This window comes from Leucoraja erinacea, chromosome 21, assembly GCF_028641065.1.
Source record: "Leucoraja erinacea ecotype New England chromosome 21, Leri_hhj_1, whole genome shotgun sequence".
NCBI lineage: Eukaryota > Metazoa > Chordata > Chondrichthyes > Rajiformes > Rajidae > Leucoraja > Leucoraja erinaceus.
In genome coordinates, this window is record NC_073397.1 from 16,943,244 (window position 1) to 16,971,079 (window position 27,836).

A 27,836-nucleotide genomic window follows, 5' to 3' on the forward strand; every position below is an offset into this window, starting at 1 on the left:
AATCTGGTTCTCAGCATTGTAGCACATCAGTCCAATGTCCTCAACGGGGCAGAGGTGAATCGGACAGTACCCTAGCTTATGCAAGGACTGTTCAGAAGCCTGATAAGAGGGCGAGAACCTATTCCTGAGTCTGGTGGTGCGCGCTTTCACGCTTCTCCATCTTCTGCCGGGGGGAAGGGGAGAAGAAGGAATGACCGGGGTGGGACAAATCTTTGATTATGGTGGCTCTGGTCTTGTAGCTGTGGTTGCCGACCTTCTCTCTCTGCTGCCCCTCTAGGTATCTCAGCTGCTGCCAGAGAGGTTTACAGAGCAGCTGATCCAGGTGTACTGCAAGAAGAGCGACGACCAGAGTTTGCAGGCCGCCAGGAAACAATTTGTGCAGTGGTGCATCAACAGAGACTTCACCAAACCCCGGGTAGGGAGGGGAAGGCGCCTCAGTCTAGTGTAACACTTTCCACATTATTTCTTTGCCTGTCCTATACTCTGGGGTCATCACTGCTGACATTCACCCGCTGTAGTTGGGTGAGATTCTAAATCTGTGGCTTTGTCCACCTTTAGCTCACTTTACGGATCTTGGTTGGTGCAGAGGTGAAGATCCAGCAGAGAGACCTGTGTCTGTAATGACAATCTACTCTAGACTTCAGAAGCACCACTCTGAAACGGGCCATTCAGCCCACCGAGTCTGTGCCGACCAGCGATCACCCCGTACACTAGCACTATCCTACACACTAGGGGCAATTTACAATTTTTACAGATGCCAATTAACCGGACCACCCGGAGCAAACCCACGCGGTCACGGAGAACGAACAAACCCACACACACACACACAGACACACACACACACACACACACACACACACACACACACACACACACACACACACACACACACACACACACACACACACACACACACACACAGTACTCGAGGTCGGTATCGAACCCACGACTCTGGCTGCTCTACCGGCTGCTTCTCTTTTTCATGGAAGTGTTTCACTGCGCAAAGTTTAAAGAAGATTGCAAAAAGTGGTGAACACCTCCCAGTCCATCACGGGTGCTGACCTCCCCACCATCGAAGGAATCTACAGGAGTTGCTGCGTTAAAAAGGCAGCCAGCATCGTCAGGGACCCACACCACCCTGGCCACACTCTCTTTTCACTCCTGCCATCGGGGAGAAGGTACAGGATCCTGAAAACTGTAACGTCCAGGTTCAGAAGCAGCTTCTCTACAACATCCGGCTATTAAACACCACAACCCCCAAATAGGCTCCGAACGTCTTGGGAGCATTCTTTTTTTTGATTTTGCACGATTATTGTTTGTTTATTTGTCTGTTTTCTCTTTATATATATTATAGGTGTGTGTATATGTGTGTGTGAATGACAAATAAAGGATTCAATATGCGTGTACATGTATATATGTGTGTACAGATTTATGTGTATACGCGTGTGTGTATGTGCACAAATATGTGTGTGTGTGTCAAATGTTTTGTTTATTGTGGGTTTTACAGAGTAATGTATGTACTATGTTTACTTATCAGTTGTGCTGCTGCAAATAAGAATCTCCTTTTTCCTTTTTTGGACATCTGATAATAACACACTCTTGACTTGATTCTTGAATGATTTTCCTTCCCCCTGAGATCAGTAGTTAACTGTGATGTCCTTTTTCCTACCTACAGGACGGTGATATAGTTGCCCCTGAGCTGACACCACTGAAGCCCGATTGGAACAACTCTGACGGTGACAGCGACGACTCTAATCCCTGGGATGAACTTCAGTCTCAACGTCAGGCAAATAGTCACAGGTCCTTGGCCAAGGCTTTTGATTAGGAAGATTATTCTCTGAATCCCAGGATCATTTCTCTCCAGTCCTAATATGTCCATTCATGTACAGTTCTTTTTGTACCAGTTACATAATTGCAGCCAGTTCTTGGTTGAATTGATTTTGGCAATCTGTATGTCCATAACTAACTAGTTTAGTTTAGAGATACAGCATGGAAACAGGCCCTTCGGCCCACTGAGTCCGCGGCGACCTCTTCACACTAGTGTGTAGGAAAGAACTGCAGATGATGATTTAAATTGAAGGTAGACAAAATGCTGGAGTAACTCAGCGGGACAGGCAGCATCTCTGGAGAGAAGGGATGGGTGACGTTTCGGGTCAAGACCCTTCTTCACACTAGTTCTACGTTATCCCACTTTCTCTTCCACTCCCGACACGCCAGGGACAATGTATAGTGGGCCAATTAACCTACAAACCCACACGTCTTTGGAATGCAGGAGAAAACCAGAGCAAACCCACGCGGTCACAGGGAGAATGCGCAGACTCCACATGACAGCACCCAAGGTCAGGAACAAATCGTGTCTCTGGTGTTGTGAGACAGCAGTTCCACCAGAGACACGTGCTCGTTGGTAGGTTCATAAGGGCCGTTGCCCTTAAGTGTGCATGGGCCGCAGGGGATTTGTGGAAGGTTAATGGGCATGTGCGAGAATATAACAAAATAATTAGAAATTGGCCAAAGGAAACAGTGGGGAAATGTGTGTGACTGCGTTGAGAGCTGGCATGAATGGGTCTTTCTGCAGTATATGGAAATAATATGGACCTGCTTATTCTTTTAATGTGGAGACACAACGAACTGCAGCTGCTAAAATCTTGAGCAAAACAGAAAGTGCTGGAGGAAATACAGACCAGTCGAAAGATGGATCCCGACCGGAATTGTCATCTGTCCATTCCCTCCACGGATGCTGCCTGACCTGCTGAGTTCCTCCATCACTTTATTTTTAGTCTTTTTGTTTTAGTCTTGGAGATACCCCGCAGCGGTGGAGTTGTTGCGATACAGCACCAGAGACCGACCTGGGTTCCATCCTGACTACGGGCGCTGTCTGCACGGAGTTTGCACGTTCGCCCTTTGACCGCATGAATTTTTTCCGGATGCTTCGGTTTCCTCCCGCACTCCAAAGACGTACAAGTTTGTTGGTTGAGTGGCTTTGGTAAAATTGTAAATCATCACTAGTGTGAAGGATAGTGTGGGTGTACGGAGATTGTGGCTGGCGCAGACTCAGTGTGCCGAAGGCCCTGTTTCCGTGCTGTATCTCTAATATAAACAAAACTAAAATAATGTGGAAATGGGCCCTTCAGCCCACCGATCTCACTCTAACCATCGATCACCCGTTCACACTAGTTCTGTGGATGGGCCACAGGGTCAAGTGGCCAAACGCTCCTTGAACTTATGAAACCAGAGCACCCGGAGGAAACCCATGCGGTCACAGGGAGAATGTACAAACTCTGTACAGACAGCACCCGTAGTCAGGATAGAACCAGGGTCACTTGCGCTGTGAGGCAGAAACTCTACCGCAGCACCATTGTGCCGCCTCCTGTGTTTTATCCTTATACTATGACACAGGTTCTCGACACGATGCATCATATGAGCTTTCTGAAATGCAAGATGCATGTCAACAAATGTTCACAAACATTTTGTTTTTGTATGTGCTTTGATCAACCCAGATGAAATAGGTTGGACGTTTGCCACTGTCTGAGCTGTAGATAGGGTCATACAGCATGGAAACAGGCCCTTCGGCGTCAGTTGGCGTAGACTAGATGGGCCGAAGGGCCTGTTTTCACGGTGTATCTCTAAACTAAATTGCCAACTGCTCCAATAAATCAGGTCATTCCCTGTTGGATTGGAGAGTGCCCTATTTTTATCCACTAACTCGATCCTTGGAAATACTTTGTGTGAATTTTGTGCCGATAGGAAGAGTAAAGGCACAACTTTCTGCTCTGTTGATAGCGGCTTGCATTTACGAAGAATTCTCAATTGATGAGAGACTGTAGTCCGTAAACTAAATTATTTTCAGGTGAATTTAAAGGGTGTGGTGTTGTCGGAGGAACAATCAGACAAGATTTATAGGATTGACAGTCAATGTTTGACTTTTGGACTTGGGATAAGAGTTTTAATCGGAGATCAATGAACAACCTGAAGGACAGTTTATTTCTCTGACGGCTTGTGCAAGTGGCCCCAGTTGTGCAGGATTTATTGAGAGAAAGCTGCTTACGCATGCAATTGCATTTCTTCTGTGAGGAAGAATAGCACGCACTTGCACAATGTATTTTCAACTGTTATGAATAACCATAATGGCACTGTGGCACAGCTGGGTTCGAGCCCGACCTCGGGTGCTGTCTGGGTGGAGTTTGCACGTTCTCCTTGTGAACGTGTGGCTTTACGGATGGTGCTCCAGTTTCTTCCCACATCCCCAAGATTTGCGGGTTAATTGACCCTCTGTAAATTGGTGCTGGTGTACAGGGAGAGGCTGAGAAAGTTGGACAACAGAACTAGCGTGAACAGCTGATGGATGATCAGCATGGACTCGGTGGGATAAAGGGCCTGTTTCCATGGTGTACCACGAAAATCTAAACTAAACTATGTGTTACTTTTGGCGTGAGTAGAATACTTTAAGAAGTCAGAGAGACAGGGAACTGCATATGCTGGGATCTTAAGTAGAACACAAAGTGCTGGAGTAACTCGGCGTTTCAGGCAACATCTCTGGGGAACATTGATAGACAATGTTTTGGGTCGGGACCCTTCTTCAAACTGAAGGAGGGTCCAAACTGAAAACATCACCTATTCATATTCTCCAGAGTTGCTGCCTGACCTGCTGAGTTACTCCAGCACCTTGATTTCTAGGGGGCAAATTCGACTCTCCGATCGGCCGTGCCAGTCCAGATGAGGTCGAGATCGGCCGCCTGGTCTGACCTGGCCCAGGCACCAAATCTTCGGAGAAATTTCCAGGCGGGGTTTTCAAGTCCATTCTCGTATTTTTGTCCGGTTTAAAGGAGGCACTGGACCATCAGTTGTTGGAAAATTGGTGGTGGACCTGTACTTCAAGAAGACGGGTGTAGAAGCATCACACAGAGATTCTGATCATGTCATGGCTTAAAGGTTCTAGGCAAGATAAAATATCACTGTAGCAAGGCAAAGCACTATCAAGAATTTTGACTCAATCTGATGAATATATCGAACCTTTCAGTATCTACAGGTTTGATTGGGGAATAAAACAAAATGCTTACAGTTCATTGCATTATTTCAGGTCTTGATTTAAAGGCATGGGAGAAATACTATGAGTAACAAGATCAAGGACTTTAAAGCATTTTTCTTGAGTTGCAATAGGTACCAGACTCCACTTTATCAATCTGCAACCTATTGATTTGGAAGCTTATGACAGTTGCCATAGTGCAGTTGGTGGAGCTGCTGCCTCACAACGCCAGAGACCCAGGTTCGACCCTGACCTTGGGTGCTGTCTATGTGGAGTTTGCTTGTTCTCCCTGGGACCACGTGGGCTTCCTCCAGGTGCTCCAGTTTTCTCCCACATCCCAAAGACGAGCAGGTTAATTGGTCCTCTGTAAAATTGCCCTGAATGGATAAGAAGGTGAGATAACATAGAACCAAGTGGACAAAAATCATGGAAAACTCAGCGGGTGCAGCAGCATCTATGGAGCGAAGGAAATCAACAACGCTTCGGGCCAAAACCCTTCTTGAGACATAACATAGAACTAACGTGAACAGGTAATCTTTGACGTTTCTTTTCCTTTCTGTGCTGTGTGGAAACAGGCCCTTCGGCCCACCGAGCCTGCACTGACCAGTGATCACCCGCCTATACTAATACTATACAACACACGAGGGACAATTTAATATCTTGCAAAAGCCAATTAACCAACGGATCTGCTCGTCTTTGGAATGTGGGAGGAAACCCACACAACCACAGTGTAATGCCCACACAGTGCACCAATAGCCAGGATCAAACCCGCGTCTCTGGCACTGTGAGGCAGCAGCTTTGCTACTGTGCCTCCCAGGTTTCCACACTGGGGGGAAAAAGGTTTGACTTTCAACCTTATCTGGGCCTCCCATAATTTTATATACTTTTTATACTTTTAAAAAGTAGTATTAGCAAATGGCTCATCTGTTTTTTTTTTCTGGGAAGAGTGCTATCCTTCAATGATAACTCTCTTCTGGTATTATGTGTATAAATCTCCATTCTGTTTACAACATAATTTTTGAGTGGCGCTTATCAAAATTCAGTGGAAGTTTCAACTGCAAACAATTTGTTCACTTTGTGTTGTTTTTCCCCACATTCTCACTCCACCGTAGACGCGAAATCCCAAATCTTATTCCATGCCTTGCGTAATATTGTGGGGGGAAAAAACATATCCTGTCGGCACTTTCAAACATTTTGCTGTAATCATGGTTTAAATTAGCCTTCGGATGGTTTTCAGTTGTAATTATGCAATGATGGTCTACGTTGACTGCAGCTTTGATGCTGAGACGAGGTCAGTTTAATCTGCAGTTAAGCAAGTTGTGTTAAGATCAGAATCAAAGCATGTGCTCATATTTGTCAATTGGTGTCTGGTCAAGATGATGGCTTATTTGTTCAGGAGACTTTTCGGTTTGTAAGTGCTAACTTACTACGATTCCAGTTGTCAGAATAGTGAATAATGTCTCCATTTAGGTTAACATTTCAATCAGTTAAAAACTTGTATGAGCAAATGCATTGTTGTGAAAAACACAATTCTGACACATTAAAGTGGCTTAAAATCCTTTGTATCGTTCAGCAAGTAATTTCCGTTTGTTATCGTTTGAAGCCAACTGTAGCTCAAAGAAAGACCACAATGGGTGTGTGTGGAAATGTGTAATATGTGGAGACACCGGGAACTGCAGATGCTGGAATCTTGAGAAAAACACAAAGTGCTGGAGGAACTCAGTGCGTCGGGCAGCATCTGTGGAGGGAATGGAGAGTTGACGTTTCGGATCGTGACTCTCCTTTAGACTCAGTCTGAAGAAGGATCCTGACCCAACATGTCACCAATTCATGTTCACCAGAGATGCTGCTTGACCTGCTGAGTTACTCCTGCACTTTGAATTAATTCCATGTACAGTGCCTTCAATAATGTTTGGGCCAAAGACCTATCATTTATTTATTTGCCTCTGTACTCCACAATTTGAGATTTATAATTTAAAAAAATCACATGTGGTTAAAGTGCACATTGTCAGATTTTAATGAAGGCCATTTTTAAACATTTTTGTTCCACCATGTAGAAATTACAGCAGTGTTTATACATCGTCCTCCCATTTCAGGGCACCATTTAATGTTTGGGACACAGCAATGTCATGTAAATGAAAGTAGTCATGTTTAATATTTTGTAGCATATCCTTTACACTCAATGACTGCTTGAATCTGTGATTCATGGACATCACCAGTTGCTGGGTGTCTTCTCTGGTGATGCTCTGCCAGGCCTGTATTGCAACCATCTTTAGCTTATGCTTGTTTTGGGGGCTAGTCCCCTTCAGCTTACTTTTTCAGCATATAAAAGGATTCTCAATTGGGTTCAGATCGGGTGATTTACGGCCACTCAAGAATTGATAATTTTTTAGCTTTGAAAAACTCCTTTGGTGCTTTAGCAGTATGTTTAGGATCATTGTCTTGTTGTAGAATGAACCGCTGGCCAATGAGTTTTGAGGCATTTGTTTGAACAAGCAGATAGGACGTGTCTATACACTTCAGAATTCATCATCCTACTACCATCAGCAGTTGTATCATCAATGAAGATAAGTGAGTCAGTACCTTCAGCAGCCATACATGCCCAGGCCATAACAGCCCCACCACCATACTTCACAGATGAGGTGGTATGCTTTGGATCTTAGGCAGTTCCTTCTCTCCTCCATATTTTGCTCTTGCCATCACTCTGATATGTTAATCTTTGTCTCATCTGTCCACAAGACCTTTTTCCAGAACTGTGGTTGCTCCTTTAAGTACTTCTTGGCAAACTGTAACCTGGCCATCCTATTTTTGCAGCTAACCAGTGGTTTGCATCTTGCAGTGTAGCCTCTGAATTTATGTTCATGAAGTCTTCTGCGGACAGTGGTCATTGGCAAATCCGCACCTGACTCCTGAAGAGCGTTTGGGGATTTTTCGTTATTATTCAGAGAATTCTTCTGTCATCAGCTGTGGAGATCTTCCTTGGCCTGCCAGTCCCTTTGCGATTAGTCAGCTCACCAGTGTTCTCTTTCTTCGTAATGATGTTCCAAACAGTTGATTTTGGTAAGCCTAATGTTCGGCTGATGTCTCTATCAGTTTTATTATTGTTTCTCAGTCTCATAATGGCTTCTTTGACTTTCATTGGCACAACTTTGGTCCTCGTGTTGATAAACAGCAATAAAAGTTTCCAAAAGTGATGGAAAGACTGGAGGAAAGACTAGGTGCTGAGAGCTCTCTTATACCTGCATTAAGGAAGGCAATTGAACACACCTGAGCAATTACAAATGCCTGTGAAACCATGTGGCCCAAATATTATGGTTTGCCCTGAAATGGAATGGGGGGGGGGACTATGTATAAACACAGCTATAATTTCTACATGGTGAAACCAAAATGTATAAAAAATACCCTTTAATAAAATCTGACAAAGCACTTTAACCACATGTGATTTTTTTAAATTACAAATCTCAAAATTGTGGGTGCAGAGGTAAATAAATAAATGATGGGTCTTTGTCCAAAACATTATGGAGGGCACTGTGCCTGTCCAAAATGCCATAATCTGGAGCAAGAAAGCAATTGCTGAAGGAAGCATCTGTGGAGACAAATGTGCAAGGACTCATTCGGAAATGCCAACTTGAAATCTTTTGCCTCCATGGATGCGTCTTGACCATCTGAGTACTTCCAAAGTTATGTGTATGAAGGAACTGCAGATCCTGGTTTATACAAAAGATAGGCACAAAGTGCTGGAGTAACCCAGCGGATCAGGCAGCACCTCTGGAGTAAAGGAAAAGGTGACGTCTTAGGTCTGAACCCTTCTTCAGACCAAACATAACTTCCAATGTTATGTTTAATATTCCAGATTCCAGCATCTGCAGGCTCTTTTTTTGTCTTCCTACGACAGGACCTGGATGTCCTGCTCCTGGTCCCATTATGTAACCTTTCTTGACTGTTCAGTTGTAATATTTGTCTACAGTGTGATTATAAACACGAGAGTTGTTTTATACATTGGAAAGTACGCATTTGTTTAATAAAGCCATTCATACATCCTGCCAGCACTGTTCTATGTTCTATATAACGATGTTTTTAACTTTGTACCAAATGGAATCAATGGAGGGAAGGTTGCTTTGTGTGATGGTCTGGGCTAAGTTCATCATTCTGTGCAATTTCTTGCGATCTTGGATGGAGCTGCTCCCAAACCAAGCAATGGTGCATGATGTGAGATCAATGGCTGGAGTGGACTCGGTGGGGTGAAGGGCCTGTTTCCATGTTACTTCTCTAAACTAGACAGAGAAGGAACCTCATCAGATATTTCATCCTTAGGTCTTTAAATCATCGGAAATTGTATTACCTGCTTAAACCATCCTCTCTTGGAATTCTGAGCAAAAAATCAAAGTGCTGGGATAACTTCTAATAACTGGAAAAGGTCCTGACCTAAAATGCTGACTGCCTGTTTCCTTCCATAGATGTCTGCCTGACTTGCTGAGTTCCTCCAATAATTGTGACTATTCTTAAGTAAACTAGTGGAATTATATATTATATCCAATAATTAATGAATAGCATGAAACATTATTATCATTACTTGCTTGAAAAATGTTTTACGAATATTTGGGAGTATTTGTGTAAAGTTGGATTTTCGTAGGTCAAGTCATTTGTAACCCCTGGAACCCCTGTTTTAAGCAAATGAATAAAAATTACTAGAGAAGTGCATTTACACAATGGCAGCAGCGACATTAAAACTCCAGCGATCTGCTATCTATCTCCGTCCCAGCCTCTCTCTCTCCCTGTCCGAATGTCTGTGTCTTTCTCTTTGCCTCTCCCTATCCCCCTCCCCCTTCCCCTCTCCCGCTCCCTCAGGGATAGCATGAAACAGGCCTTTCAGCCTACCCCGTCGACCAGCGATCACCCCAAACACTAGCACTATCCTGCACTCAAGCGACAATTTACAATTTTTACCAAAGCCAATTAACCTACAGACCTGTACACCTTTGGAGTGTGGGAGGAAACGGGAGCCCCCGGAGAAAACCCACGGGGTCACAGGGAGAACGTACAAACTCCGCAGACAACACCAATGGTCAGGATTGAACCTGGGGGTCTCTGGCACTGTGAGGCAGCAAATCTACAGCTGAGGCACCGTGCTGCCCAAAAACATAAAGGGTTGCATCACCATTCTGTGTAAAATAAATAATGAATCAGAAGAGTGTTGAGGTATTGATGGAAATAATGTCCTCTGGTCCAGAAATTCCACCAAGATCCATGACGTGCCGGATGATCGGAGTTTTAAAGTTCTGATTAAATACAGTGCAGATCAACTTTTGAACACTGGAGGGAGCTGGTGCAACATCTCCAGAATACTGCCTATTTTCACTTAAAACTTACTGGATCTTAATTATCTGACTATTCAAATGTTTAAAAAAAGTAAATTCTAAGTTTCCTACGTTATTGAAATGATGAGCTGAATTACAATTTCTTCGGCAGAAATACTGTCCTGGAAACTGGGAGCTTGGGCTGGTGAGCTCCAGATGAAAACTGGAGAAAGACCATCAATTGGCTTATTAACAATTATTTTGGATAAAGCAGCTCGCAAATGGAAGGTGAAGATAAAAGGTTCTGACCCCAAAACGTCGCCCATCGTTTTTGTCCAGAAATGCTGCCCGCCCGTTGCGTTACTCAGCATTTTGTGTGTATCTAAAGTATCTGAATGTCCTTTGTCTAAACTCACAAAATGCACCTTATTCTTATCATGTTGGGAGAGGCAGCTGGACAGAAGCCAAAAAACAACATGTGGTGGTGGGGTTAGTGTTATTGGACAAGAGAGTATTTGGGGCTGTGGTTTGGACAAGTGCCCAGGAGAACTGGAGCGGAAACAGCCTAGAGTCCTATCGCATTGCAGAGTTATGCTTAGGGAACTTGAATGGCCATTTCCTTCTGCAAGGTAGGACGCTCTGTCATCTTGTCTGGGCACCTTTGTGGGTGCGTGTAAGCCCCCCAGTCTGTGTGTGTGTGATTATTGTTCAGAGTACGGGCTTTATGTCAGTGTGTAACCATGGAGGTAGAGAGTTTCAAAAGTAATTCTTTCCTTGGTTTGACCTTCTTGAAACACTAGAGTTCTTGGAACGTGATGTGTGTCGAAAACTTTCAGCAGCAAAAAAAAACTTCTTACAATATGTAGTAAGTTTAAGGTAGTAAAATATTCAAATGATGCTTCATGTAAGATGTTACTAAACATATATTAAAACTAACGCACATTGAGGCAGGGGAGAAGTAGGTTTTAAATAGCATCTTGAAGGAGCAAAAGGAATGGAGAGGTCAGGGAACAAAGGCATTTGAGAGATGTAGGATGTATTAGTGCGCTTATTTTGTTATTAAAATCACTGCTGTAACAATGAATGGATCAGGATTTTTACAAATCTGCATTTCTCCCTAATGAATTAAAAGCAGCATTAGGACTGACCCCTCTCTCCATAAGCCTTCTTGTTCATGCAACTTTTTTGCTTATATAAAAAGTTTACAGCCTTTTAAAAAAAACTCCAAACTTCAGTTTTAGTCTGAGATTTAGAGATACAGCACGGGAACAGGCCATTCAGCCTACCGAATCCACACCAACAGGGGTAGCACAGTGGTGCAGCAGTAGAGTTGCTGCCTTACAACATCAGAGACCTGGGTTCCATCCTGACTACGGGTGCTGTCTGTACAGAGTTTGTAAGTTCCCCTGTGACTGCGTGGGTTTCCTCCATGTGCTCCGGTTTCCTCCCACATTCCAAAGTTGTACATGTAGATCAGTTAATTGGCTTCAGTATCCACGCTGTATCTCTAAAGTCTAAAGTAAACTATCGCTGACCTGTTCACACTGGTTTAATTGATTAAAAGTTACAGCACGGAAACAGGTCCTTTGGTCCACCGTGTCCATGCTGACCATCACTCACCCGTTCACACTAATTCTGTAATTCCACTTTCTCATCCACTCCCTACACAGTAGTGGCAATTTACAGAGGCTAATTAATTCACATACCTGCAGGCCTTTTGGATGTGGGAGGAAACCAGAGCACCCGGAGGAAACCCACACGGTCACAGGGAGACCTTGCAAATTTCACACAGATAGCACACGAGGTCAGGATCGGGGGATTACAAAAAGTGGCCCATTACGGTACTGACCTCCCCACCGTATTGAACACTACGAATTCCCAACTAAACTGCGAACTACGAACTGCCTTGGCTGCACTAGGAACTTGGGTCTCTCATTTGTTTTGCACCATATTATTAATTTTTAATTTAATTATATATTTTCCCTTTGCTTATTATGTTATCTATTGACTACCATGTTTACAAATCGGTTGTGCTGCTGCTGGAGCACCCAGAGACAACCCACGCGGTCACAGGGAGAACGTACAAACTCCATATGTAGCACCCGTAGTTGGGATTGAACCTGGGTCTCTGGCACTGTGAGGCAGCCGCCCTATGCGTCGCTGAAAATGTGTCCATGGTCCTCTCACTCCAGGTTTCTCCACCTCCGTGAATATCTGAAGCAAACACAGTTGCAAGGCTCCCGCAGACTCTGTAACTCATTTACCAGCTGAGTGTAGTAACAGAATGGCTGCGCTCGGTTGACGTCAACTTTGGAACGTTCCAAGGAAAAAGTTTTGGAGGAAGTAAAAGGAATGAATAATTTGTTTCACCATAGCAACAGTGGCTTAAAAGGGGCTAGTTTCACAGCAACGTGGATAGGACTTCAAATTCAAAGGGCTCATTCTTAGTGGGATTAATGGATGAGGAGTCATGGAGGGAACTATTGAATCATACAATACTACATCAAGCCCTTCAGCCCACTGATTCTGACCCACCATGGAGTCACAGATGTTGTACCGTGTGTAACAAGGCCTTTCATACCAATTGGGGGAATGAGCAGACGACGTTTCTGTCCGGGAACTTTCCGATCTTCAGAAGACCCTCTGAAGAAGGGTCTCAACCCAATACATTATCTGCCCATTCCCACTACAGATGCTGACTTCTTCCAGCACTTTGTGTTTTGCTCAGGACTCCAACATCTGCAGTTCCTTGCATATATGGAGTCATACGGCACAGAAACAGGCCCCTCGGCCCAACTTGCCCATACAGACCAAGCTTCCCACATCTACACTGGTCCCGCCTGCCCACCAAACTTTTCCTGTCCACATACCAGTCCAACAGTCTTTTAAATGTTGTTATAGTACCTGCCTCAACTACCTCCTCTGAGGTATATATACCCTCTGTGTGAAAATGTTGCCTCTCAGATTGCCCTCTCACCTTAAACATATGACCTCTAGCTAAGTTTAGTTTAATTTAGTTTTGGAGCAGCTTGGAAACGGGCCCTTCGATTTAGCGAGTCAATGCCGACCAATAATCACCCATTCACTAGTTCGATCTGACACTCTAGTGCCAATTTACAGAAGCCAATTAACCTCCAAACATGCACGTCTTCAGAGTGTGGGAGGAAACTGGAGCACGTGGAGAAAACCCACGCGGTGGCAGGGAGAACGTGCATACTCCACATAGACGACACCCCTAGTCAGAATCGAGCCCAGCAACTCTACTTCTAAGCCACTGTGCAGCCTAGATTCATTGATTCTGGTTCTTGATTCCTCTACCCTGTGTAAAAGCACCTTGGTGTGTCATGGCACCAAAGATGGTGATCTCATTGTTTTATGTTGATGTTTGCAGGAGAGAGGTCCACCTTTCGGCCATCCATCGTCAGATGCAAATCCTCTCCGCCCCGTAGACTGAGTTGTTGCCTGGTGCGGGCGGCACCATGGTCCTCGCTGTGCATCTACTGGCATGTATATTCGGCATGGGCTCATGGATCGCCATCAATGGGCTTTGGGTGGAGTTGCCACTCATTGTCAACGTGTTGCCTGAAGGTTGGGACCTACCATCCTACCTCACCATCATCATCCAACTGGCCAACGTGGGGCCTCTGTCCGTCACCCTCATGCACAAGTTTGCACCGGGGAAGTTGAAGGAGGTCGTCGCCATTTACGTCATCCTGAGCATCGGCCTCTTGGCCAGCTTGTTGTTGGTCTTCTTGTGGAAGGAAACAACGCTCCTGGCGGGCCAACTCCACAGCACAGCCTTTCTGATATTGACCTTTTTCTTATCCCTGGTGGACTGCACGTCCTCAGTGACCTTCCTCCCCTTCATGATGAGGCTCCACACAAGGTACATGACCACTTACTTCATTGGGGAGGGCCTGAGTGGTTTTGTCCCGGGTTTGGTGGCAATCGGCCAGGGGGCCGGGATGATCAAGTGCGTCAACATCTCGAAGGCGGACAACGGGACCACCGGGAACCTCACCGCCGGCGCCGGCCTCCACCAGGTGGAAACACACTACGTGCAGGCCAACTTCACCACCGAGACCTTCCTGGCCTTCCTCACGGTCATGATGGTCGTCTGCCTGGTGGCTTTTGTTCTCCTCACTCGTGTGGCCCTGCTACCCCGCGGGAGGCCTGGCGACGAGCGAACCTCCGCTCGAGTAGTGCCCGTATCCACCGTCGAACGGGAAATGAGCAAATACGTCCCCAAGGGACCGGGTGATGTCCAAGACCCCAGTCTGATGAACCTTCAGAAGCAGGCGGTAGTGGAAACGCAAAGCCTGACAGCGACAAAGCTCAGTGGGTATTCCAGGCACCAGCTTCTGTTCCTCTACCTACTGGTGCTCTGGGTGAATTCATTGACCAACGGGTTCCTTCCCTCAGTGCAGAGCTATTCGTGTTTGCCCTACGGTAACACTGCCTACCATCTCTCTGCTGCCTTAAGCTCCATGGCTAATCCCGTCGCCTGCGTCATCGCTTTGATCCTGCCCAACAGGTAGGTCACACCCACCGTGAGAACATTGTTGTGGTCCTTTCAAGGGGCAAGGATGAGGAGAAAGAATGGGAGAGAAGAGGGAAGATAGACACTGGGGGAGGGGGGGGGTCAATCTCGATCCAGAAGATGTCATTGTAAATGTGGGTATTGGATGCTAAAGACTGTTCTTCCTGCATTTGAGAGAATGTACCTTGGTAATCGCAAGTGGGGGTAGGTTTGGGGAGATGCTGGGAGAAATGGGCAAGATTTCGGCATCCGCAGCCTCTTGTGTCTCCATGTATAAATGCAAAATATTTTGCAGACATATGCATATGCAGATGGTTGAATCGTGCATGGAACACCATTAGGCATAGGAGCAGAATGAGGCGCAGTGGTGGAATCAGTCACGATGGCGCAGCAGTAGAGTTGCTGCCTTACAGCGAATGCAGCGGCGGAGACCCGGGTTCGATCCTGATTACGGGTGCTGTCTGTACGGAGTTTGTACATTCTCCCCATGACCTGCGTGGGTTTTTTCTCCAAGATCTTCGGTTTCCTCCCACATTCCAAAGACGTACAGGTTTGTAGGTTAATTGGCTTGGTGATTGTAAAAATGATCCCTAGTGGGTGTTAATGTGCGGGGATCGCTGGTCGGCGCGGACTTGGTGGGCCGAAGGGCCTGTTTCCGTGCTGTTTCTCTAAACTAAACTAAATTAAACTAAACCATTCGATCATGACTGATGTATTTTTCCCTCTCGCCCACCTTTGACGCCCTGACTAATCAAGAACCTGTCAATCTCCGCTTTAAAAATACCCAATGACTTGGCCTTCAAGCTACTTGTGGCAATGAATCTACAGATTGCCACAAGTAGCTACAGATTCATTACGCTCTGGATAAAGAAGAAGGGTCTCGACCCAAAACGTCTCCCATTCCTTCTCTCCAGAGATGCTGCACGTCCCGCTGAGTTAATCCAGCTTTTTGTGTTTATCTCTCCTCCTCGTCTCCAATCTAAAGGTAGATCCCTTTATTCGGCCTGATGGGCTGAATGGCCTAATTCTGAACCTATGTTCTTATGATCTTACAATATCATGTTTGTGCATCTATTGAGCGTGAAGTTTAGTTTATTGTCACGTGTGCTGAGGTTCGGTGAAACACTTCTTTTGTTGCATATTATCCAGTCATACATGATTACAATCAAGCCGTCCACAGTGTACTGGTACATGATAAAGGCTATAACGTTTAGTGCGAGATAAAGTCTGATTAAAGATAGTCAGAGCGTCTCCAATGAGGTTGCTGGGAGGTTAGGACCGCCCTCTAGTTGGTGACAGACTGTCCCTGAATCTGAAGGTGTATGTTTTCAAACTCCTGAAACTTTAGCCTGGGATGGGAGAGGAGAGAAGAGGGAGTGAGACTGGTCCTTGATTCTGCTGAAGGCCTTGATGAGGCTGCATGAAGTGTGGATGGAGTCAATGGAAGGGAGGTTGGTTTGTGTGATGGTCTGGGCTACGTCCACAAATCTGTGCAATTTGTTGCAGCCTTGGATGCAGCTGTTCCCAAACCATGCTCATCTGTCGGAACAGCCAGAAATGCAATGCAGTGGAATTTGCCTGAAAGCAAATGCGCATATTAAATCCGAATAAATTGTTCTGCTTTGCAGAAAGTTTAATAATAGACTTGTTCTTGAGATAGAGGCTTGTTGACCCGGCTATTTCCCAGCCCTGAGGACGATGGTTTATGGATCAGTAGATATCTGCTTGCGATTACGACTGACAATTTCATTATCAAGAACAAGTGGCCGTGCAAGCAGCTCTCCGAGACGATTCACTCCAGGGTCTTTGCCGAGTCCAACATCAGCAACACTGGCATTTTTCATTTGTGTTCTCCAGCATCTTCAAACACGTTTTGCCATCTTTATGCTCCAGGCTGCCTGTAAAGCAGAAAGACACAAAATGCTGGAGTAACTCAGCGGGTCAGGCAGCATCTCTGGAGAAGAGAAATAGGCGATGTTTTGTGTCAGAAGCCGGAACGCGAGTCTGAGGAAGGGTTTCGAGCCGAAACGTCACCCACTCCTTCTCTCCAGAGATGCTGCTTGTCCCGCTGAATTACTCCAGCATTTTGTGTCTACCCGAAACAGGAACATTGAGATCACTAATTTCCAGGAACCCCTGCATTCCCTCCCCTCCCCTCACTCTCCCACCCCTCCATCCTAGTCATCCTATCAGTTCCACTGTTCACCAAAGATCTTAGAGCGAAGCTTCGCTCTAAGATCTTTGCTGTTCACTTCCTTGTATCTCCGCCCCCTTTTTCTACCTCCAGTCCTCCCCCCTCTACTTTCAGTCTGAAGAAGGGTTCCAACTTGAAGCGTCACCAATTCCCTTTCTCCAGCAATGCTCCCTGACGCCTCTAACCCCTGAGACCAGCGATGATCCCTCTAAACTTTTCCTCTCTGTGTATCTGTCCAAATGTTTTGTAAATGTTGTTATAGTACCTGCCTCAACTACCTCCTCTAGCAGCTCGCTCCATACACACATGATTTTTGTGTGTAAGTGATTATTTTAGTTTGTGTCCAAGATGGCTGTCGGAAGGGAGAGTGGACGCTGGTGTGGTTTAGCTGCCGCTTCTCTCTCTTCACATTGTGTTTTTGATTTTTTTTTGTCTTTGGATCGAATTCTGTCTTTAATTTGTGTATTGATGATGTCTTTATTATTTATTTTACTCCGATTATATGTTTTTGTACTCTTGTTAAATTCTGTAAGGTGTCCTTGAGACTTTTGAAAGGCACCCACAAATAAAATTTATTATTATTATTATTATACACCCGCCACCCTCTGTGTGAAAAAGTCATCACCTGGGTTCCTATTAAATCTCCCCCCCCCCCCCCCCCCCCCTCACCTTATGCCTATGTCCTCTGGTTCTTGATTCTCCTACAAGTCAAAGGACAAAGGACATTTATTGTCACATACACCAATTGGTGCAATGAAATTTAAGTTGCCATTGTAGCACGCTAATGAAATAAACACAACATTATAGAATTTAACATTAAACATAAAAAAACATCCCCCCACAGCGGGATCAACGTTTCCCACTGTGAGGGAAGGCAGCAAAGTTCAGTCCACTTCCTCGATGTTCACCCGTGGGCTGTGCATTCACCCAATCCATCCCTCCCATGATTTTATACACCTTAATAAGATCACTCCTCACCCTCCTGCGCTCCAAGGAATAAAGGAAGGCAGCCTAAGATTGGCAATGTACTTATAGTGTTACTTATTTTCACCTTTCCCCGTGGAAACCACTCATTGGCATTTGTTGCCTGAATTCTGCACTTTGCTCTCCTGCTGTTGGTCTATCCCTTCAGCAGTGCTTTCTTCTAACAGTTTACGATGTTATCCAGGTCACAGTAACCTCACCGAGTTTCTCCAGTAAACACAGTAATCTATTTCTCCCCCATTCACTCCCCGGACAGATTCAGGACACAGTGGGTGGCACAGGGTGGAGCAGCGGTAGAGTTGCTGCCTCGCAGCGCCAGAGACCCAGGTTTGATCCCGACCACGGGTGCTGTCTGTACAGAGTTTGTACTTTCTCCCTGTGACCACGTGGGTTTTCTCTGGGTGCTCCAGGTTTCCTCCCACACTCCAGAGAGCTAGTGTGCAGAATAGAACTAGTGTATTGGTGATCATTGGTCGCCGTGGACTCAGTGGACCAAAGGGCCTTTTTCCCTGCTGTATCGAAACTAAACATAATAGACATTGAATAGTACAGCACAGCACAGGAACAGGCCAAGTCTGAAGAAGGGTTTCGGCCCGAAACGTTGCCTATTTTCTTCGCTCCATAGATGCTGCTGCACCCGCTGAGTTTCTCCAGCATTTTTGTGTACCCAAGATAAACTAATCTGTGTGTGCACATCATCCATATCTATCCATCCCCTGTACTTCCATGTGCCTATCTAACAGCCTCTTAAACGCCACTATCTCCACCACCATCCCCGGCAGCGTGTTCTAGACACCCACCACTCTCTGTAAAACAATCCTGCTCACTTCTCGTTTAAACGTTGGCCCCTTGCCCCCCTCATCTTCAAGTTATGCCCTCCATCTTTGACACACAAGGAACTGCAGGTGCTGGATTATGGGGGAAAAAGACACAAAGTGCTGGAGTAACTCAACGGGTCAAGCAGCATCTCTCGAGAACAAGAATAGATGTGGGTGGCTCGATTGTAATCGTGTATTGTCTTTCCGCTGACTGGTTAGCACGCAACAAAAGCTTTTCACTGTACCTCGGTACACATCACAATAAAGTAAACTAAACTGAACTTCATACCGCTGGGCAGTTTGCACTCCAACGGAGTGAACATTGACTTTTCTAATATCAGGTAGTCCATACTTTCTCCTCCCCCTCTAAGCTCTCCCTCAGCCTTCTGCTCCCCCCACCCCCACCCTCACATCAGTCTGAAGAAAGGTTTTGACACAAAAGGTTGCCTATTTCCCTCGCTCCATAGATGCTGCCTCACCTGCTGAGTTACTCCAGCACTTTGTGTCCTTTTTATGGAGAATATGTTTCCAGGTGCTAGTCAGGTTTTATCTGAGCTCCACGTCAAAACTATGGTTCACTCCCTACACGTCCAAACAGTTGAATAAGAGACATGACTCGTGTTCTTGCTGGCTGTTACCTGGTGCAAGGTTCACAGATAGGTGAATACAATAAAATGATGACAGGAAGAGTGATTAAAGCAGGGATTGGATGCAGCTGGCACTGGGGGTTGTAAAAATGGATTGTGGAATCTGCAGGCAGTGATGTTGTAACTAGGCCAAGAGAACAAAGTTGTTATATAGAGAACTGGAAAGATTTCAGCATGCCATGAATGCACTCGGCATGAACAGGCTAGGCGATTATCAGAACTACCTCCATTATAGTTCTTAGGCTTTACGACTCACAGTGGCGCAGCTGGTAGAGTCACTGCCTCACAGCGCCAGAGACCCTGGTTCGATCCTGACCTCGGTTGCTGTCTGTGAGTGGAGTTTGTGCCTTCTCCCTGTGACCGTGTGGGTTTCCTCCGGGTACTTCGGTTTCCTCCCTTATCCCAAAGACGTGTGGGTTTGTGGGTTAATTAGCCTCTGTAATTTGACCCTCGTGTGCAGGGAGTGGATGCGAAAGTGGGATAGCATTGAACTAGTGTGAACGGGTGATTGGTGGTAGGCATGGTCTTGATGGGCCGAAGGGCCTGTTTCTATGCTGTTTCTCTGAGCTAAACATGGTCTTTGGCTCAACTGGTCAGTCAATATTTGCTTTGACAGTTTGATTAAAATGTATTAAAAATATATATATATATTTTAAACATACAGAGAGAAAGAGAGAGAGAGAGAGTGGTGTACATATGATATAATATAAAATGTTCTATGTAATACATGACAAAAATATTTATAAAATAACAATGTTGTTTTAATTCTCATTATAATCTCACTCTGTCTCTCTGTGTCTCTGTCTCTCTACCATCTCTCCCCTCTCTCTCTCTCCTCTAGCTCTCCCCTCTCGCCCCTCTCTCTCAAGTTATCTCATTTCAAAAAGGTCTTCTAATTTTGTATTTGTGTCAGAATAACATTTCAGAACTAGGATTATGACTGAAGGAACAGTTTGTTTGCAGAGGTTGCAACAAAACATTGACAATCTCCTTGCCTTTTCCTTCCCCAGGTCCTTGGTGCTGTTGGCGTTCCTGTCTGTGCTGGGAACGATGTTTGGTGCCTATAACATGGTAATGGCCGCTCTGAGTCCCTGCCCCTTACTCGAGCACTCCTCAGCGGGCTCTGCCCTCATCGTGAGTAGCAACAGTTATTCAGTGAACGTACATATAAAAAGCCTCGGGACTTTCCTTAGTCCGAATCACCAATCATATTTCATGGTTCCTCTTGGACCTTCTAATCACCTGCCTGTGTTCTTTCACTCTCGCTTTATATTCCTCCGGTATTGCTGTACTTGTGGCTGAAGGGCCCGCTAAAGATGGATTAGAAGTCATAGATGGCATAAATTCATACAGGTCTCGACCCGAAACGTTACCTGTCCAGATGCTGCCTGATCTGTTGTGTGGTGCTCCAGTACTTTGTATTTTGCACAGGATTGCAGCATCTGCAATTTAAAGTTTCGAGGTCATACAGCATGGAAACAGGCCCATCAGCCCAACACATCCATGCCGACCAAGTTGTCCCATCTAAGCTGGCCCCAACTGCCCATGTTTGACCCGTATCCCTCTATAACTTTCTTATCCATATACCTGTCCAAGTGTGTTTTAAAAGCTATCATAGTATCTGAATCAGCTACCTCCTTCAGTTTTACTTTTAGAGATACAGACTTGGGGGCATTGTTTTAGTCTTTTTGCACTATTATTGTTTGTTTGTTTGTTTTAAGTGTGTATGTATATGCATATATATGTATATGTATGTACGTATATATATATATATATATATATACACATACACTCGTGTATGCAGTAACATACTGCAAATAAGAAAGTCATTGTTCCGTTTGGGACATATGACAATAAAACTCTTGACTTGTGGCCAGTCTTCATTCCCAGACCTGTGTCTGTACATTTGCTGTCTGTAGTCCAAATGCTTCCTTTATTCCCCTGGTTCATGTGGGCAGAAGGCCGTGAGAACTGACCTGAGATTGCAACATGTGCGTCAATTGCTTTTGGATTTCTCGCTAACAATGGGTGAATCAATAATGAGCCCACATCATGCATTTAACCCTGTCCTTCTACATTTCAGGGACATCAAATGCAACTTTAACTCTTTCTGTAGTTCAATTAATGTGTGGAAGTGGACCCAGTAAAATCTAAAGGAAGATGTTGGGTTGAACACAAAGTTATTCCACAACGTGTCAGTCAGTATCTCTGGAGAACGTGGATCAACGGCGTTTTGGGTTGGGTCCATTCTTCAGTATGAAGAAGGGTCCTGACCCAAAACGTCACCTATCCATGTCCTCCAGAGATGCTTCCTGACCCTCTGAATGTAAAGGAGATGAGTAGCAATTTCTTTAGCCAGCGGCTGGTAAATCTGTGGAATTCATTGCCACAATCGGCAATGGAAGGAACGTAATTGGGTGTTTTTAAAGCGGATTGATAGGTTCTTGAAGGGTGTCAAAGATTATGTGGAGAAGGCTGGAGAATGGGGTTGAGAAGGAAAAATAGATTTATTGTTGCAAATACCTCTTTCACGGAGCTGTAGATATTGGCATCAGCAATGTAATAAGATATTGAGCCAGAGAGAGGGGGGGGGGGGAGAGAGAGAGGGGGAGAGAGAGAGAGAGAGAGAAAGCGAGAAAGAGAAAAGAGAGAAGAGAGAGAGAGTGAGTGAGTGAGTGAGAGAGATAGAGGTCGCTGATTATTTTCAGGCCTAATTCAGAGGCTAGCATTTCAGTGGCTGGAATTCACAAACAGAATACAAGTTAAACCAACAAGAGCATTGAACTTTTGTCAAATTCCCAAGTTTACATGGAAACATAGAAACATAGAAAATAGGCGCAGGAGTAGGCCATTCGGCCCTTCGAGCCTGCACCGCCATTCAATATGATTATGGATGATCATCCAACTCAGTATCCCATCCCTGCCTTCTCTCCATACCCCCTGATCCCTTTAGCCACAAGGGCCACATCTAACTCATGAACAATGAACTGGCCTCAACTACATTTTGTGGCAGAGAATTCCAGAGATTCACCACCAGAGATTTAACACTTGAGAAAATCAAAGGTCTCTTAACCATAATCTTCTGGGAGTTCTTTGATTGAAGAGGAGGTGCTTGAGGCAACCAGAGACCCTGGTTCGATCCTGTGCTCGGGCGCTGTCTGTGTGGAGTTTGCACCTACTGCCTGTGACTGCGTGACTTTCCTCTAGTTGCCCCAGTCTCCTCCCACATCCCCAAGACATGCGGGTTTGCAGGTTAATTGACCTCTAAATAATTTTCCCCTGGTGTGTCAAGACTAGATGTGGAAGTGGGATAACATGGAATGAGTGTGAGTGAGTAACCAATAGTCAGCCTTGTTTCCATTGCTGTATCTCTAAACTCAAACTAAACGGAATCCTCCTTCTCTATTCCTCCTTTATATCCATGTTGTGATCTTCAAAAGATTAACAGATGGTTAAACTAGATCCAGAGAGACTTTTTAATCAGATTTGTGATTGGGGTTGAGAACCAGCCTTATCCCCTGAGACTCTTAGTGCAATGTAGAAATGTTGTTCCAATTAGTTTTAAGCTTAATGCATTTATACATCAGCATTTTGGTGGTTTAAGGAGGTTTTACTTCTTGCCATAAACTAATAATCTATAACCACACTTGCCATGATTATAGGTTATGTACACATTGCCTAAATAACATTGTTAATTTTTTTCCCCTGAGTTTTATTGCTGCCAACAACATACGTTTCATCTCTTTGCTTTTGTGATGCTGTTGTTGTGTCTATGTTTTAGTGTCATAGAGTAATACTGTGTGGAAACAGGCCCTTCGGCCCAACTCGCCTACACCGGCCAACAATGTCTCAGCTACCCTTGTCCCACTTGCCTGCTCTTGGTCCATAACCCTCCAAACCTGTCCCATCCATGTATCTGTCCAACTGTTTTATAAACGATGGGATAGTCCCAGCCTCAACTACCTCTTCTGGCAGCTTGTTCCATACACCCACCACCCTCTGTGTGAAAATGTTACCCTTCGGATTCCTCTCACCAACTAGCGAGCAGTCCTGATCTACCATCTACCTCATTGGAGACCCTTGGACTATTTTTAACCGGACTTTACTGAACTTTCTCTTGCACCAAACATTATATCTTTTATCCTGCATCTGTACACTGTGGACGGCTTGATCATAATCATGTATAGATTTTTCATTGACAGAACAGCACACAACAACTTTTCACCATACCTTGGGACACGTGACAATAAACTAAACCAAACTAAACTAAACACGTTGAACACAAATTAATTGTATTCATTTATGCTCCGTCCGCCTTGGCCAATGTAATCTCCCAGTTGCCAAACACTTTAACTCCCCTTCCCATTCCCACACTGACCTTTCTGTCCTGGGCCTCCTCCACTGTCAGAGTGAGGCCACATGCAAATTGGAGGAACAGCACCTCATATTTTTCTTCGACAGTTTACAACCCAACGGTATGAATGTTGATTTCTCTAATTTCACGAAATTGGAAAATTCCTGCATTCCCTCCCCTGTCCCTCTCCAGTTGTCCGACCAGTTCCATTGTTTGCATCCTTGTATCCCCCGTGATATCCCAGCCCTGATTTGCCGGTCCTGTTTTGTTCTGGCCTTTTCTTGCCTCCAGTTCACTCTCCCTCCCTCCTCCACCTCAACTTTCAGTCTGAAGAATGGTTCCGATCTGAAACGTCACCTATTCCTTTTCTCCAGAGATGATGCCTGACCCACTAAGTTACTCCAGCATTTTGTGTCTATCTGCGGTTATGAACCAGCATCTGCAGTTCCTTCCTAAACTAAATACAAGGCATTTTGTGCTGACACTACGCCACTGTGCTTGTGTGTTTATAATGCCCCCAGTGTGTTGGGAGTGGATGAGAAAGTGGGAAAACATAGAACTGGTGTAGGGGAGATCGATGGTCAGCATGGACTCGATGTGCTTAAGGGCCTGTTTCCATGCTAGCTCTAAAACTAAAGGGAGTTTCACACAAAGGGTGGTGGGTGTAGGGAATGAGCTGCTGGAGGAGGTACTTGAGGCAGGTACTATCACAAAGTTTAAGAAACATTTAGACAGGTACATGGATAGTGTAGGGGGATATGGACCAAAGACAGGCAGGTGGGACCAGTGGAGATGAGACATGCTGGCTGGTGTGGGCAAGTTGGGATGATGGACCCGTTTCCATTCTGTATGACTCTGAATCTATGACTCCATGACATGGAACCAATCTACAACCACTAGAGACACAAAGTGCTGGAATTACACAAGTGGTCAGGCAGCATCTGTGGTGAAATAGGACGGGTGATGTTTCAGGTCTGAACCCTTCAGATTGATGAAGAAGGGTTCTGAACCCTTTTTTCCTCTAGAGATGGTGCCCAACTTCCCGAGTTCCTCCAGCACTTTGTGTCTATCTACGGTTCCTTTCTACACGCAGCCAGTGATATAATTGTGTCTATTTGCTTAGTTCACGGTGTGATTTTTGTATAACAAGCGATGTTTCTTGTCTGCACAGGTCCTATCATGGATTTTATTTACTGGGACCCTGTCCTATGTCAAGGTGATGACTGGAATCATTTTCCGGGATGAGAGCTACAGCGCCCTGGTGTGGTGTGGAGCTGCAGTGCAGCTTGGCTCCATGATTGGAGCATTGACCATGTTTCCACTTGTGAATGTGTATGAGATTTTCCAAGCAGGGGACAGCTGCACCACGAACTGCCCCCTCTGACCAAAAACACGGAGCGGTCAGCGATCCCAGCGGTGAAGGCAGAGCAGTGAACTATTCCTGCCGCCCACAAACTGACTGTACCTTCGGGACAACGGACTTTACTGTTTCCGAGAGACACCTCACCGCCTCCTTTGGACCCATCCATTGTTTCTTTACTTGTCCAGTTGCTAACCTAGAAGCCAAAGTCGCTGGAAATCTCAATTTTTAAAAAAGGGTGGCACGGTGGCGCAGTTGGTAGAGCTGCTGCCTCACAGCGCCAGAGAGCCGGGTTCGATCCGAACCTCGGGTGCTGTCACTGTGTGGAGTTTGCATGGTCCACATTCTCCCTGTGACTACGTGGGTTTTGTCCGGGTGCTCCGGTTCCCTCCCACATCCCAAAGTGTGTAGGGAGTGGATGAGAAAGTGGAATAATGTAGAAATGGTGTGAATGGGTGATCGATGGTTGGGGTGGATTGGGTGGGTCAAAGAGCCTGTTTCCATGCTAGCTCTAAAACTGAAATGTTGGAAACACTCAGGAGGTCAGGCGGCATCTGTGGAGAGAAAAACTGTGAAGCGTTATGCCCCTGCCCCACTTAGGAAGCCTGAACGGAAACCTCTGGCGACTTTGCACCCCACCCAAGGTTTCCGTGCGGTTCCCGGAGGTTGCAGGTGGTTGCCGGAGGTTGTAGGTAGTGGAAGCAGGTAGGGGGACTGACAAAAACCTCCGATAACCTCCGGGAACCGCACGGAAACCTTGGGTGGGGCGCAAAGTCTCCAGAGGTTTCCGTTCAGGTTTCCTAAGTGGGACGGGGCATAAGACTTTAGTGTGGTGAATAAAATCATGAGAGGAATAGATCGGGTAGATGCACAGAGTGTTTTGCCCGGAGTAGGGGAACCAAGAACTAGAGGACAAAGGTTCAAGGTGAGGGGGGAAAAGATTTAATAGGTATCTGAGGGGTAACTTTTTCATGGAAAGGGTGGTGAATGTATGGAACAATCTGCTAGAGGAGGCAGCTGAGGCAGGTACTATCACAAAGTTTAAGAACCAATTAGACAGGTACATGGATAGAATAGGTTTAGAGGGATATGGGCCAAATGCAGGCAGGTAGGACTAGTGTGGATGGGACATGCTGGTCAGTGTGGACAAGTTGGGCCGAAGAGTCTATTTCCACACTCTATGACCACGAGTCTATGACCTCTCACCAGAATGGGGAAGAGTTGGAGCTAAAGCAAAGAGAAGACAAAAGGGATGGTCTATGCACGGCTGGGGATGAAGAGATGCTAAATGAAGTGAAGCTGGTGCTGACTGAGAAAAGATGGTGATTATTTGAAGAGGTTAAGATCTTTGTTAAGGACTGGGGGCTACGAAAGGTGGAAGATGAGGTAGTGCTACATCCAGTTTAGGCTGGGCTTTGTCGGAAGAGTGCAGAAAGGCACGGTGTACAGTGTTAGAGTTGCTGCCTCACAATGCCAGAGACCCGGGTTCGATCCTGACTACGGGAGCTGTCTATGTGGAGTTTGCACTTTCTACCCGTGACCGCGTGGGTTTTCTCCGGGTGCTCCGGTTTCCTCCCACACTCCAAGGATGTACGCATTTGTAAGTTAATTGTCTGGGGTAAATTGTCCCCAGTGTGTCGGATAGTGCTTGTGTAGGGGGGTCGCTGGTCGGCACAGACTCAGCAGGCCGAAGGGCCTGTTACCACGCTGTACCTCAAAACTAAACTTAAAAAATGTTGATGATGGAAAGTTCAGAGTTGGATTGGGTGCGGAGAACGAAGGTGATGGGCAAATGGAAGCTCAGAATCAGCTCTGTAGTTTGAACGGGAGTATTTGGTAAAGCAGCCACTTTAGATAAAGCAGCTAATTTGATCAGCTGAGGAATATTTGATGGAGTTCAATGCAGAAAAGTGCGAGGTGTTGCAGTTTGGGGATTCAACCAGGGCACGATCTTCACAGTGAAAGGGGCACAGTGGCACAGAGCCGCTACCTCACAGCGCCAGAGTGTGAAGAAGGGTCTCAACCTGGAATATCAGCTACGCATGTCCTCCACAGATGCTGCCTGACCCGGGGAGCTCCTCCAGCACTTTGTGTCTTTTTTTGCTTTTGAACATTTCTTAAACTTGTTTCATTTTAGACTTTTACAGTTTTGATCAAAGTCCATCAACCATAGAATGCAGCATGGAAACAGGCCGTTCGGCCCAACTTGCCTGAACCGACCAAGATGCCCCATCTGCAAGAGTCTGACTGCCTGCGTTTGGCCCTTATCCCTTTAAACCTATCCTATCCATGTACCATATTGTTAATTAAGGTAACATTAACCATTAATATTAACTCTTTCTCTTTGCACAGATACCATCTGACCTACATATTTCCAACAATTTCTGTTTTTAATATCAAATTTCCAGCATTTTGCTTTGCATTTATTAATTTAATTCACTGAGAGGAAGAAAAAAGTCGATTTTAACCTGCAACCTTTGAACTATTGATTTATATTTTGAAACCTCATCTTTATGAAGTTCAGTGCATATTGGCAAACGCTCTTCTCTGAACAGTTTGGTTCAATGATCACAATGATGCTTTTATTGTTACGTGTGAGAAGTGCTGGCACAGTGAAAT

At 45.4% G+C, this 27,836-nt stretch overlaps 2 protein-coding genes across 2 annotated transcripts in view; both read left to right on the plus strand.

The window, feature by feature from the left end:
• Nucleotides 1–6,583, plus strand: part of LOC129707304 (deoxynucleoside triphosphate triphosphohydrolase SAMHD1-like) — a 30,566-nt gene extending 23,983 nt beyond the window's left edge. Inside the window, exons 15-16 of the mRNA XM_055652241.1 lie at nucleotides 278–415; nucleotides 1,676–6,583. Of these exons, the coding sequence (XP_055508216.1) occupies nucleotides 278–415; nucleotides 1,676–1,825 (288 nt within the window). The 3' untranslated portion in view covers nucleotides 1,826–6,583. The remainder of the gene's footprint in view (nucleotides 1–277; nucleotides 416–1,675) is intronic.
• A 5,869-nt stretch (nucleotides 6,584–12,452) lies between these two features.
• On the plus strand, nucleotides 12,453–25,808 carry slc52a3 (solute carrier family 52 member 3). Its single transcript, XM_055652246.1, has 3 exons — nucleotides 12,453–14,854; nucleotides 20,514–20,637; nucleotides 25,029–25,808. The coding sequence occupies exons 1-3, from the start codon at nucleotides 13,800–13,802 to the stop codon at nucleotides 25,239–25,241; spliced, it is 1,392 nt and encodes a 463-aa protein (XP_055508221.1). The 5' UTR covers nucleotides 12,453–13,799; the 3' UTR covers nucleotides 25,242–25,808.
• Nucleotides 25,809–27,836: the final 2,028 nt, after the last annotated feature.

Bases quoted from the DNA above. Each gene is read 5' to 3' on its own strand.
- slc52a3 (XM_055652246.1), top strand. From the start codon at position 13,800: ATGGTCCTCGCTGTGCATCTACTGGCATGTATATTCGGCATGGGCTCA. The intron at 14,855-20,513 runs GTAGGTCACACC...TTCCTTCCCCAG, and splicing joins GCTTTGATCCTGCCCAACAG to GTCCTTGGTGCTGTTGGCGT. The intron at 20,638-25,028 runs GTGAGTAGCAAC...TTGTCTGCACAG, and splicing joins CAGCGGGCTCTGCCCTCATC to GTCCTATCATGGATTTTATT.